This window comes from Theropithecus gelada, chromosome 20 (genome assembly GCF_003255815.1).
Source record: "Theropithecus gelada isolate Dixy chromosome 20, Tgel_1.0, whole genome shotgun sequence".
NCBI classification, from domain to species: domain Eukaryota; kingdom Metazoa; phylum Chordata; class Mammalia; order Primates; family Cercopithecidae; genus Theropithecus; species Theropithecus gelada.
This window is the reverse complement of record NC_037688.1, coordinates 31832041-31845532: the sequence shown is the minus strand read 5'-3', so window position 1 is coordinate 31845532 and position 13492 is coordinate 31832041. Positions and strand designations below refer to the sequence as shown.

At 48.4% G+C, this 13492-nt stretch overlaps 2 protein-coding genes across 5 annotated transcripts in view; one reads left to right on the top strand and one right to left on the bottom strand.

Moving 5' to 3' along the window:
* AARS (alanyl-tRNA synthetase) overlaps window positions 1-6003 on the bottom strand; it is a 36051-nt gene extending 30048 nt beyond the window's left edge. Inside the window, exon 1 of the mRNA XM_025369770.1 lies at window positions 5875-6003. The gene's annotated coding sequence lies outside the window, so the exon portion shown is untranslated. The remainder of the gene's footprint in view (window positions 1-5874) is intronic.
* Window positions 6004-6198: 195 nt separating this feature from the next.
* The window catches only part of LOC112613720 (ATP-dependent RNA helicase DDX19B), a 48335-nt gene continuing 41041 nt past the window's right edge, over window positions 6199-13492 (top strand). The window contains exon 1 of one of the 4 annotated variants that reach the window (XM_025369453.1): window positions 6199-6435. Coding sequence is in view for 2 of the 4 variants with exons in the window: in XM_025369445.1 (XP_025225230.1) it covers window positions 11429-11500 (72 nt within the window). In the remaining 2 variants the exon portion in view is untranslated. Of the gene's footprint in view, window positions 6436-11056; window positions 11649-13492 lie in introns of those variants that run through there. The other 3 variants (XM_025369452.1, XM_025369445.1, XM_025369448.1) reach the window with 3 other exon arrangements.

Here is a 13492-nt window from a genome sequence, read left to right as displayed (position 1 = left end):
AGTAAAAAAATTAGCCGGGCATGGTGGTGCGTACCTGTGGTCCCACATACTTGGGAGGCGGAGGTGGGAAGATTGAGTCCAGAAGACTGAGGCTGTAGTGAGCTGTGATTATGCAACTCCACTCCAGCCCAGGCGACAGAGCAAGACCTTGTGTCAAAAAACAAAAAAACAGGCCGGGCATGGTGGCTCAAGCCTGTAATCCCAGCACTTTGGGAGGCTGAGACGGGCAGATCACGAGGTCAGGAGATCGAGACCATCCTGGCTAACATGGTGAAACTCCGTCTCTACTGAAAAATACAAAAAAACTAGCCGGGCGAGGTGGCGGGCCCCTGTAGTCCCAGCTACTCGGGAGGCTGAGGCAGGAGAATGGTGTAAACCCAGGAGGCTGAGCTTGCAGTGAGCCGAGATCGCGCCACTGCACTCCAGCCTGGGCGACAGAGCGAGACTCTGTCTCAAAACAAAAACAAAAACAAAAACAAAAACAGCTCTTTCACAGATACTACAATTTCCCTGAGAGGCAGGCTGGGGAGAAGTGACAGGCTTTGATAAGAGTGCTGATCACTGGCATGGTGTTGCAGTGCCACACAGTGCTGTGTCTAGAAAAATGAGAACCATATCTCATTCACAGTATTAACATTATTATCAAAGTGTCTCTGGAATTCCAGACCCAACTGTAACCTTAATTCACTTTTGCCTGAGTTTAGTTCCTTTTCTGTACAAAGCAGTATTTACCCTGCCTATTCAACTGAGGTGTTGTGAGGATCAAAAGCTATACTGTATTTGGAAGCAATCTGTAAAATGGAAAACCTTACGCCGGGTGCGGTGGCTCACGCCTGTAACCCCAGCACTTTGGGAGGCCGAGGCGGGTGGATTACCTGGGATCAGGAGCTGAAGACCAGCCTGGCCAACATGGTGAAAACCCATCTCTACCAAAATACAAAAATTAGTCAGGCATGATAGTGAGTGCCTGTAATTCCAGCTACTCAGGAGGTTGAGACGGGAGAATTGCTTGAACCCGGGAGACGGTGGTTGCAGTGAGCCGAGACTGCGCCACTGCACTCCAGCCTGCGTGGCTAAGGGAGACTCCATCTTAAAAAAAAAAAAAAAAAGAGGAAAACCTTGACGGAACAGAGTGGATATTACTTTTAAGTTGTTTAGCTGAAACTTTTCTTTTTTTTCTGGTTCTGTCCAGACTGGAGTACAGTGGGACAATCACTTAAGTAGCCTTAAACTCCTAGGCTCAAGTGATCCTCTTGCCTCAGCCTCCCAAGTAACTGGGACTACAGTTGAAAACCACCATGCCCAGTTAATTTTTTTTTCTTATATTTTTTGAGACAGAGTCTCACTCTGTCACCCAGGCTGGAGTGCTATGGCACAATCTCAGCTAACTGCAGCCTCCACCTCCCAAGTTGCTGCAATCCTCCTGCCTCAGCCTCTCAGGCAACTTGGATTACAGGCACATGTCACCACACCCAGCTAATATTTGTATTTTTAACAGAGTCGGGGTTTCACCACATTGCTCAGGCTGGTCTCGAACTCCTGACCTCAGGTTATCTGCCAGCCTCAGCCTCCCAAAGTGCTAGGATTACAGGCATGAGCTACCATGCCCAGCTAATTTCTGTTTTTGTTATAGATGGTGCATTGCTATGCTGCCCATGCTCGTCTCGAACTCCTGGCCTCAACCTCCCAGTTGGGATGGCATGAGCCACCATGCCCAGCCAGTTTTCTTCTTATGAGGAAGATACAATAGAGATGTACAAAGTGAACAGGAGATCCTGACTCCAGCTACTTTTCAAAAGACACATGAATTTCCCATTTTTGCTTACTCATTCACCATAATGAATGCATACTATGTGCCAAGAATCAAACTGAATGACAGACTATGTCCTTCCTGGGGAGACGATCATATACAGAATTAACTGCAGTATTGTGTAAAAGGACTGAATATATCAACTATGAGCCTACGAAGGCTGGAACTATTAAAAGCTGTATCCCCACATTCATTTATTTACCCCATTTATTCAATATAAATTCAATATATTTATTCAACGTAAACTCATTCATTTATTCACTGGAAGGCTGTATGGGATACAGAGGTAGCACAAAGGCAGAACCTCAGGTTTCATGTAATAACAAGAGCTGTAAACGTCTTGGGTGCCTTAAATTACACCGTGGCTCCAGCCACTCCACAGGAATTTTTTTTGAGATAGGGTCTCCCTCTCTGTCACCCAGGCTGGAGCGCAGGCAGTGGTGCAATCATTTGGCCTTCCAGGCTCAGGTGTTCCTCCCACCTCAACCTCCGGAGCAGCTGGGACTACAGGCATGTGCGACCACACCCGGCTAATTTTTTGTATTTAAAAAAAATTTTTGAGGCCGGGTACACTGGCTCACACCTATAATCCCAGTACTTTGGGAGGTCGAAGGCAGTTGGATCACAAGGTCAGGAAATTGAGACCATCCTGGCTAACATGGTGAAACCCTGTCTCTACTAAAAACACACAAACAAAATCAGCGGGGCGTGGTGGCACACACCTGTAATCCCAGCTACTTGGGAAGCTGAGGCAGGAGAATCACTCGAACTTGGGAGGCAGAGGATACAGCGAGCCGAGATGATGCCACTGCACTCCAGCCTGGGCGATAGAAGATTTTCGCCCGGGTGCAGTGGCTCATGCCTGTAATCCCAGAACTTTGGGAGGCCAAGGCAGGTAGATCACCTGAAGTCAGGAGTTCGAGAACAGCCTGGCCAACATGGTGAAACATGGTGAAACCAAAAATATAAAAAAATTAGCCGGGCGTGGTGGTGGGCGCCTATAACCCTAGCTATTTGGGAGGCTGAGGCAGGAAAATTGCTTGAACCTGGGAGGCCGAGGCTGCAGCGAGCTGAGATCATGCCATTGCCCTCCAGTCTGGGTGACAGAGCGAGACCTGTCTCGACATTTTTTTTTTTTTTTAGACAGGTCTCTGTCACTCAGGCTGAAGGACAGTGGCACAACCACAGCTCATTGCCACCTCCGCCTCCTGGGCTCAGGTGATCCTCCTACCTCCGACCCTCAAGGAGCTGGGACGACAGGTGCTCACCATCATGAACTGGCTAATTTTTTTGTAGAGACAGGCTGCTCTCAAATTCATGAGCTCAACCGATGGGCCCACCTCAGCCTCCCAAAGTGCTGGCACTACGGGCATGAACCACTGCACTGGGGTGCCACAGGACCTTTTAACATGCTCTTCATGTGCCAGGTAAGCTGTCTGCCCCACTCTTTTCCCTTTTCCTAGTAAACGTCTCACTTTTGATGTATCAATTCCAAAGAAACTTATTTCCGGGGCACAGTGGCTCATGCCTATAATCCCAGCTGAGGCATTTGGGAGGCTGAGGCAAGAGCATTGCTTGAGGCCAGGAATTCAAGACCAGCCTGGGCAACATGGGAACACCTGAGCCTGGGAGGTCAAAAAAAAATTTTTTTTTTTTTTTTAATTAGCCAGCTGTGGTGGTGTGCACCTGCAGACCCAGCTACTTGGGAGGCTGAGTGCAAAGGGTCGCTTGAGGCCGGGCGCGGTGGCTCAAGCCTGTAATCCCAGCACTTTGGGAGGCCGAGGCGGGTGGATCACAAGGTCAGGAGATCGAGACCATCCTGGCGAACACGGTGAAACCCCGTCTCTACTAAAAATACAAAAAAAAAAAACCTAGCCGGGCGCGGTAGCGGACGCCTGTAGTCCCAGCTACTCGGGAGGCTGAGGCGGGAGAATGGCGTGAACCCGGGGGGCGGAGCTTGCAGTGAGCCGAGATCGCGCCACTGCACTCCAGCCTGGGAGACACAGTGAGACTCCGTCTAAAAAAAAAAAAAAAAAAAAAGAACTAACAAGTACCCAAATGTAAGACACCTGTCAAGGACCGGCAGAATGAAAGCAGACATGACCACAAGTCTGTCGTCGTGAAATTCCAAGATGCTGTAATTCAGTAGATGATCTTGAGGGCTTTAAAATGGGAACAACAAACAAGCAGCTCCCCGTGAAGCGGCGTTAGAACGGAAGTGGGTGGTGTTGGAACCGAACTCTCGATTCCCTCCTGGGCAGGGGTCGCCGCGAAGGATCACCCACACGAGGTTCACAGCAGAGAGTTATTTATTACTAGCGCGCTAGGGTCCCAAGCTCTAAGTTGGCCCTGGGACCCCGACTGCTTGTTACAGGCTGTTTATATAGGCAAACACAAGTTCAAACACAGCTTATGGCGCGAAATTCAAACAAAGCTTAAGGCGTAAAATGATTGGGTNGTTTTTTTTTTTTTTTTTTTTTTTTTTTTTTGAGACGGAGTCTCACTCTGCCGCCCAGGCGGGAGTGCAGTGGCCGGATCTCAGCTCACTGCAAGCTCCGCCTCCCGGGTTCACGCCATTCTCCTGCCTCAGCCTCCCGAGTAGTTGGGACTACAGGCGCCCGCCACCGCGCCCGGCTAGTTTTTTTGTATTTTTTTAGTAGAGACGGGGTTTCACCGTGTTAGCCAGGATGGTCTCGATCTCCTGACCTCGTGATCCGCCCGTCTCGGCCTCCCAAAGTGCTGGGATTACAGGCTTGAGCCACCGCGCCCGGCCTGAGTTTCACTCTTGTTGCCCAAGCTGGAGTGCAATGGTGCTCGCAATCTCGGCTCACTGCAAGCTCCGCCTCCCGGCTTCAAGCGATTTGCCTCAGCTTCCCGAGTAGCTGGGAATACAGGCATGTGCCACCACACCTGGCTAATTCTGTATTTTTAGTAGAGACGGGGTTTCTCCACGTTGGTCAGGCTGGTCTCGAACTTCTGACCTCAGGTGATCTGCCTGCCTCGGCCTCCCAAAGTGCTGGGATTACACGGGTGAGCCACCGCGCCCGGCCAAGATACTTATTTAAGAAAGCCTTCCCCTTATTGCTAAGGCTCCCCCTTTTACTGTCTCATAGCCTCAAGTGTTTCCCTTCATAATTTCCACATGCGCTTAATGGCTTGTTTAATGTGCGCCTCCCCCATCAGGCTGTCAGTTCCATCCCAGCAGCAACGACTGTTTTGGGCTATTTTTTGAAACGGAGTCTCCCTCTGTCACCCAGGCTGGGGTGCAATGGTGTGATATCAGCTCACTGCAACCTCCGCCTGCCAGGTTCAAGCGATTCTCATGCCTCAGCCTCCCGAGTGGTTGAGATTACAGGCATGTGCCGCCACGCTCGGCTAATTTTTGTATTTTTAGTAGAGACGGGGTTTCACCATGTTGGTCAGGCTAGTCTCGAACTCCTGACCTCAGGTGATCCACCCGCCTCGATCTCCCAAAGCCCTCGGATTAAAGGCGTGAGCCTCCGCGCCGTCCCTGGGCTCACTATTACAGCACATCCTCAGCATCTAGTACAGTGGCTGCTAAATACGTATTTCGTGATCAGGTATACTAATCCTTTAACAGCAAGTTCGGAATTAACTCACAAGCTTCAACGCACACCGAGAAATACAAACTGTTTTACAGAACAGCTGAAGATGACGGTCTAGGTGGGCCTGGACCGGCATCAGCTGTTTCATTTTAAGAAATCAGGGAATGGCTGGCTCACAGCAGGACTCCCCCCAGCTGGCCCATCCTTCCTCCTGTGCTCCCACACGCCCCAGGGGATTAAAACCAAGGGAGATGAAACCTCAGATTGGCAACCGTGAGGTCTTGGTGCTCAGCAAATCCACCCGAGGCCGCGACACTCGCAGCGCTCCCGGGAGCGAACGCAGGGCCACACTGTCCAGCTCCCGCTCCCGCCCAGACTGGGCTTCTCCAGGCCACGCGGGGCTTGACCCTGGGGCCCACTGCGGCTGCCGAGCTTTCCCCCCAGACTGCGGGCCCAGCCGCTCTCCTACCACCGCAGAGCTCTCCGAGGGCCGCCTACCTCTCCTAGGGTCGCCGTCCCCAGCTCCTCCCTCAGAGTCCCCGGCCGAGGGCTCGCTGTACCTATTACCGCAGGCGCGCAGCTGTTCCGGCCCCAAGACACAGCCGGCCACAACCCGCCGCGCCCCGTCCAATCAGAGCGCGCTGACGGAAAGCACCCCGCCGCGCCTTACCTTATGAGATTTCATTGGTCAATCAACATGCCAATCAAACTGAGGACGAATCCGCTCATTAGCGGATTCCTGGGAAGGCGGCTCTAAATTGGCTGATGCAACCGCGAGAAAAGATCGGAAGGGGTGCGTCACGTGATCGAGTTAGACTCGGACTCCCAGAGGTCGACATTTTGGTTTCCATAGGCAAATTCCTAATACCACAATTGACATAGTTAATAAGGGGAGACGGTAACGTGTCTCAGTAGAGGTCACAGGTCTTGGTATAGTTCTGTTTATTTTAGTTGCTGAGTGATATGCAGCCCTCAAAGATTCTGACGTTGTGCCCATGATTACACGTGGCCTGGGGAGACCTTGAATGTGGTGTGGAAGAAATAACATCAGTAGTTGAGGTACAATTGGATCGGCATTTGGTCCTCGATTTGCCTTTGAAAAAAAAAAAAGTTAATATTTATAGGCCTGGGGGAGGAGGGTGAATATATATATACACACACACCCCCCCACACACACACACACGCACATATGTATATGCCAGGCGCGGTGGCTCACGCCTATAATTGCAACACTTTGGGAGACCAAAGTGGGAAGATCACCTGAACCCAGGAGTTGGAGACCAGCCTGGTCAACATAACTAGATCCTGTCTCTACAAAAAAAATTTTAAAAGGCCGGGCGCGGTGGCCCACACCTGTAATCCCAGTACTTTGGGAGGCTGAGGCCGGTGGATGACGAGGTCAGGAGATCCAGAGCATCCTGGCCAACATGGTGAAACCCCGTCTCTACTAAAAATACAAAATTATCCGGGCGCGCGCCTGTAGCCCCAGCCACTCGGGAGGCTGGGGCAGGGGAATCGCTTGAACTCGGGAGGCAGAGTTTGCAGTGAGCCTAGATGGTGCCACTGCACTCCAGCCTGGCGACAGAGCAAGACTCCATCTCAAAAAAAAAAAAAAAAAAAAAATTAGCCAGGCATGGTGGCGCAAGCTTGTAGTCCCAGCTGCTTGAGAGGTTGAAGTAGGAGGATCACTTGAGTCTAGGAAGTTGAGGCTGCAGTGAGCCCTGATCGTGACCCTGCATTCCTTGGGCGACAGAGCAAGACCCTGTCTCAAAAATATATATATTTATATGTGAGGCATTGTATCAAACATTTCACATGTTTATTTCATTTGATTTTTAAACCGTGTATGAGGTCAGCTGGAGTCCCCTTTTTACAAATGAGGAAATTACCTTGCACAAGTTCACACCCAATAGTATGTTGCAGACACAGGATTCAAACCTGTGTCTATTTAACACCAAAGCCCATGCTCTTAACCACTGCACTATTACCTACATCATCTGATATATCCAAATACACGGGTAATAAATTGTGCTGTTGATCATAACTCAGTTACAGACATTACAGAATAATACTACTTTTTATGTAAAAGACCATCCTACACAAAAAGGTCAAGCCCAAAAGCCAGTAAAAAACATAAATCATTTTATTTACCTTCCCAGTTCATAGCAGCTCACGAATAGTAATCATCAAACCTAACATTTGTTGAGCACTTAGTATACAGCAGGCACCAATCTAAGCTTTTAATCCTCACAACCCTATAATGAGTAACTATTACTATCTGCTTTTAATAGAGTAAAATAAGGCAGAGAGAGAGGTTAAGTAACACAGAGAAGGGCAAAACCAGGAGACACAAGTGTTTATTCTGATCCACAGTGCCCTAAATAGCATATATTTAGCCTAAACAATCTGGGAAATGAATCAGACTTCTGTGCCACCACACTTAGAAAGCTGAAAGGTATGTATGAATCATACTTTCAAAATAAAATAATGCAGGTCGTAACGTCAATAATTTAGTTCTGCTGCCAGAGTTGTTACTAGGATAGTATCTTCACTAATAAAATAATTATAAACAGATTAAAATAATTTTTTGGCCGAGAGTGGTGGCTCACGCCTGTAATCCCAGCACTTTTGAGAGGCCAAGGCAGGTGGATCACAAGGTCAGGAGATTGAGACCATTCTGGCTAACATGATGAAACCCCGCCTCTATTAAAAAATACAAAAAAATTAGCCGGGCATGGTGGCGGGCACCTGTAGTCCCAGCTACTCGGGAGGCTGAGGCAGGAGAATGGCGTGAATCCAGGAGGCAGAGCTAGCAGTGAGCTGAGATCAGGTCACTGCACTCCAGCCTGGGCCACAGAGTGATACTCTGTCTCAGAAAATAAATAAATAAATAAATAAATAAATAAATAAATAAATAACTTTTTATTCATCCATTAAGAGAGATTGTAGGCCAGCACAGAGGCTCACGCCTGTAATCCCAACACTTTGGGAGGCCAAGGCAGGAGGATAAATGGAGCCCACGAGTTTAAAACCAGCCTAGGCAACAGAGTGAGACTCTGTACAAAAAAAAAAAAATTCTTTTTAATTAGCTAGGTATAGTGGCATTCACCTGTAGTCCCAGCTACTGAAGAGGCTGAGGCACGAGGATCATTTGGAGCCCAGAAACTGAAGGCTGCAGTGAGCTAAGATCTCATGACTGCACTCCAGCCTAGGCAACAAAGCAAGACCCTTGTCTCTCTCTCTCTGTCTCAATAAATAAATAAATAAATAAATAAAATTTAAAAAATTATAAAAATAACAGCAAACAGAAACAGGCCAGCATGATGGCAGAGTTTCACTCTCGTTGCCCAGGCTGGAGTGCAATGGCATGATCTCGGCTCATGGCAACATCTGCCTCCTGCCTCAGCCTCCCAAGTAGCTGAGATTACAGGCGCCCACCACCATACCCAGCTATTTTTTTTTTTTTCTATTTCTGGTAGAGACGGGGGTTTTCACCATGTTGGCCAGGCTGGTCTTGAACTCCTGACCTCAGGTGATTCGCCTGCCTCGGCCTACCAAAGTGTTGGGATTAGAGGCGTGGGCCATCGTGCCCAGCCGCCTTGTCTCTTTTTTTTTTTTTTTTTTTTTTTTTAGAGACGGAGTCTCACTCTGTCGCCCAGGCTGGAATGCAGTGGCCCAATCTCAGCTCCCTGCAAGTTCCACCTCTCGGGTTCACACCATTCTCCTGCCTCAGCCTCCCAAGTAGCTAGGACTACAGGCACCCGCCACCTCGCCCGGCTAGTTTTTTTATATTTTTTAGTAGAGACGGGGTTTCATCTTGTTAGCCAGGATGGTCTCGATCTCCTGACCTTGTGATCCGCCCATCTCGGCCTCCCAAAGTGCTGGGATTACAGGCTTGAGCCACCGCGCCCAGCCAAGCCTTGTCTCTTAAAACAAAAAAAAAAAGATAAATTGTAATTAAGGCCCAATAGTCTCATTCCTGTATAACTAATGGTATTTTTCTGTGATATTTTTCTCTTGTAGATAATGTCAACTACATGCTAGAAAGAAAGCTATCTTAATGCAATGTGCAAATTATATATTTTAGGAAACTACTGGCAAGTTCTTGATTTATTCTAGGTTAAGCAAATAGGCCTGTAGGTGGGAGTGAGCGCTACGCACATGGCTTGCTCTCCAGTGGAACATTTGTTGAACTTCATCTTGGGGCATGAGAAAGATAACCAAAGGCCTCAAGATAGTACAACAGCTGTGATTGCGCCACTACACTCCAGCCTGGGCGGCAGAGTGAAACCCCGTCTTAAAAACAACAGGCTGGAGGCCGGGCGCGGTGGCTCAAGCCTGTAATCCCAGCACTTTGGGAGGCCGAGACGGGCGGATCACGAGGTCAGGAGATCGAGACCATCCTGGCTAACACGGTGAAACCCCGTCTCTACTAAAAAATACAAAAAACTAGCCGGGCGAAGTGGCGGGCGCCTGTGGTCCCAGCTACTCGGGAGGCTGAGGCAGGAGAATGGCGTGAACCCGGGAGGCGGAGCTTGCAGTGAGCTGAGATCCGGCCACCGCACTCCAGCCTGGGCGACAGAGCCAGACTCAGTCTCAAAAAAAAAAAAAAAAAAAAAAAAAAACAGGCTGGGCGCGGTGGCTCATGCCTGTAATCCCAACACTTTGGGAGGCCAAGGTGGGCAGATTACCTGAAGCTGGGAGTTCAAGATCAGCCTGGCCAACCTGGTGAAACCCCATCTCTACTAAAAATACAAAAATTAGCTGGGTGTGGTGGCGGGCACTTGTAATCCCAGCTACTCGGAAGGCTGAGGCAGGAGAATCGCTTGAACCCGGGAGGCAGAGGTTACAGTGAGCTGAGATTGTGCCACTGCACTCCAGCCTGGGTGACAAAAGCGAAACTCTGTCTCAATAAATAAATAAATAAATAAATAAAATTTTAAAAATTATAAAAACAACAGCAAACAGAAACAGGCCAGCATGGTGGCACATGCCTTTAATCACCACACTTTGGAATTCTGAGGTGGGTGGATGGCTTGAGCTCAGGAGTTTGAGACTAGCCTGAGCAACATGGCAAAACTCAATCTCTACAAAAAAATACAAAAATTAGCTGGGTGTGGTGGCATGCATCTGTAGTCCCAGCTATTCAGGAGGCTGAGGTGGGAGGATCGCTTGAGCCAGGGAAGCAGAAGATGCAGTAAGCCATGATCGTGTCACTGCACTCCAACCTGGGTGACAAAATGAGACAGTGTCTCAATTTTAAAAAAGAAAGAAATGGAAACAAGTGGAAAAAAAGAAAAAAAAAAAAAAAAACTAACATAGCTTTGGAAGGATGTAGCTCTAGACTCTTAACTCTCCCAAGGCATCTTAGCTACTTTTAGCATCTATCAAATGGGTTTACAATGCTCACTTACTCGGTACTAAGTCAAATGGGGATGGCTGAATTTTTAAGAGCCTCTAAAGGAATATTTCAATTGAGCATATTATCATTTTTTTTTTGCCTCACGAATTTTTCAGACCATAAAACGCTAAAGGAATCACCTAGGATCTAAAATGCTGCTAAATTGAATAGGCCTGGGATAGGGCCTGAGAGCCTGCATTTTTAACAGGCTTCAGGTGATATTTATGCTGCTGAGAGATTACACTTGGAATACCAAGGGTCTAGTTTAGAGGATGTGCGTCTGCACCTATTTGTTCAGATGCAAAATTTTGAAAAGTTTGACCCACGAGGGAGATGCTAATGGCTCGTCATTCACCAAATGAGTGACCACTATGTGTTAGTCACTGAGGATCAAGATTAAAGACGGCAGACACTGCCCTGACCTCATGGAGTTCCCAGTTTCACCAGGAAGCCAGGCATTTAGCAGGAAACAAAGCCCTCTGCGGGAGGCTTGCGCTGTGGTCCCCTGAGTTTCTGGGCGCATCCGCTAGCGCTGTACCGTCCCCTCAGTTGATTGGTTGACAGGATTTCCAGGTCTCAGCCAATGAGGTTCCGGCTTGGCCAGTGCCAAGAGCGGCGGTTGTTGGAGTGCAACTGCCATGATCAGCTGCGATGGCCGGGGCTGCCGGCCAGGTCCGAGGTCGCGCCCTGCGGCGGTTTCCCATCACCCTGCCTGTGGGCGACGTGAGTATCTGCGAGGGTAGAAGCCAGACCCTTTCCCCCACATTTAGATGCCTTCCTCGTCCCTACTCCTGGGAAGAGGAATAACAGGATTTCTCGAGGCTTCGGCCCAAGGTCTTAGCCTTGTGATCTAGAATCCTCCAGCTGTGAGGTGGGTACTTCCTGTGATTTCAGGGTAAACTGAGACTGGCTAGGCTCACGTGGGAGTAAATGTAGGAGACTGAATTCCAATCCAGATGCTCTTATTCCCCGAATCCTTTTCTCTCCACGCCCACTTTGGAAACCAGGTTCCTTCTTAGCTGGAGTCTCACAATGCGCAGGTGTGTTGGGGGTGAACTGAGGAGAATCTGGAACACCGATGCTATTTTTAAGTTTTTTGTTTTGTTTTGAGACAGGCTGGAGTGCAGTGGCACAATCACGACTCACTGCAGCCTTGAACTCCTGGGCTCAAGCAATCCTCCCACCTCAGTCTCAGGACTAGCTGGGACTACAGGCTCGCGCCACCACACCCAGCTACTTAAATTTTATTTATTTATTTATTTATTTATTTATTTATTTATTTATTTATTTTGGTAGAGACGGGGTCTCCCTATGTTGCCTAGGCTTGCATATTTATTTAGTAGAAGAAAAAACACATGCAAAAATCGTGTACGGAAGGGATAAACGCCAAATTTAGGATAGCTGCTGTCTTCCTGGGATGCGGATACAGAGATTATCAGCTGGAACTTAGTAATTTTATTTCTTAAGTTTTGAGGTGGGAATCTAAGTATTTGTTACATTATACTCTTTCTTGTTTGTCTGAAATACATTTTTAAGAGGGAAACATGGAGCCAAGCACAGCTGCACACACCTGTAGTCCCAGCTACTTGGGAAGCAGAGGCAGGAGGACGTCTTGAGCTCAGGAATTCAAGGATATAGTGTATGCTGTAATTGTGCCTGTGAATAGCCATTGCACTCCAGCCTGGGCAACATAGCAAGATCCTGTCTCTAATTTAAAAAAAAAAAAAAGAATCCCAGCACTTTGGGAGGCCGAGGCGGGCAGATCACAAGGTCAGGAGATCGAGACCACGGTGAAACCCCGTCTCTACTAAAAATACAAAAAATTAGTCAGGCGCGGTGGCGGGTGCCTGTAGTCCCAGCTACTCAGGAGGCTGAGGCAGGAGAATGGCGTGAACCCGGGAGGCGGAGCTTGCAGTGAGCCGAGATCGCGCCACTGCACTCCAGCCTGGGCAACAGAGCGAGAGTCCGTCTCAAAAAAAAAAAAAAGAAAGAAAAGAAACATGCATATGGAAAATAATGTCAGAGGATAAAGCATACTCAATCCACCTCCACGCTTCTAGAGACCCTCACCAGGAGCAGCCACTGCTACCAGTTTTGTGTGTATCTTAACCTGTTTTTTTTCTTTTCTTTTCTTTGAGACAGAGTCTTGCTCTGTTGCCCAGGCTGGAGTACAGTGGCGTGATCTCAGCTCACTGCAAACTCTGCCTCCCGGGTTCAAGCAGTTCTCTGCCTCAGACTCCTGAGTAGCTGGGATTACAGGCACCCACCACCATGCTCAGCTAATTTTAATATTTTTAGTAGAGATGCAGTTTCACCATCTTGACCAGGCTGGCCTTGAACTCCTGACCTCGTGATCCACTGCCTTGGCCTCCCAAAGTGCTGGGATTACAGGCGTGAGCCACTGCACCTGGCCACTTTTTTTTTTTTTTTTTTAAGAGGAGATGGTATCACTATGTTGCCCAGGCTGGCTTTGAACTTCTGAGCTCAGGCAATCCTCCAACCTCAGCTTCAGGGGTAGCTGGGACTGCAGACACAGGCCACTGCTCCTGTCTTCTTAGGCATTTTCTATAGTGTATACAAGCATATATGGGAGCTTGGGGACTTTTGGGGTGGGAGTTCCTGTTTGTTTTGCACAAGTGAACCTACTATATATGGTCCTGCACCTTGGGCAATGTAATTTTTAACCTCATTAAACTGTTTTGCAAACTTCATTAA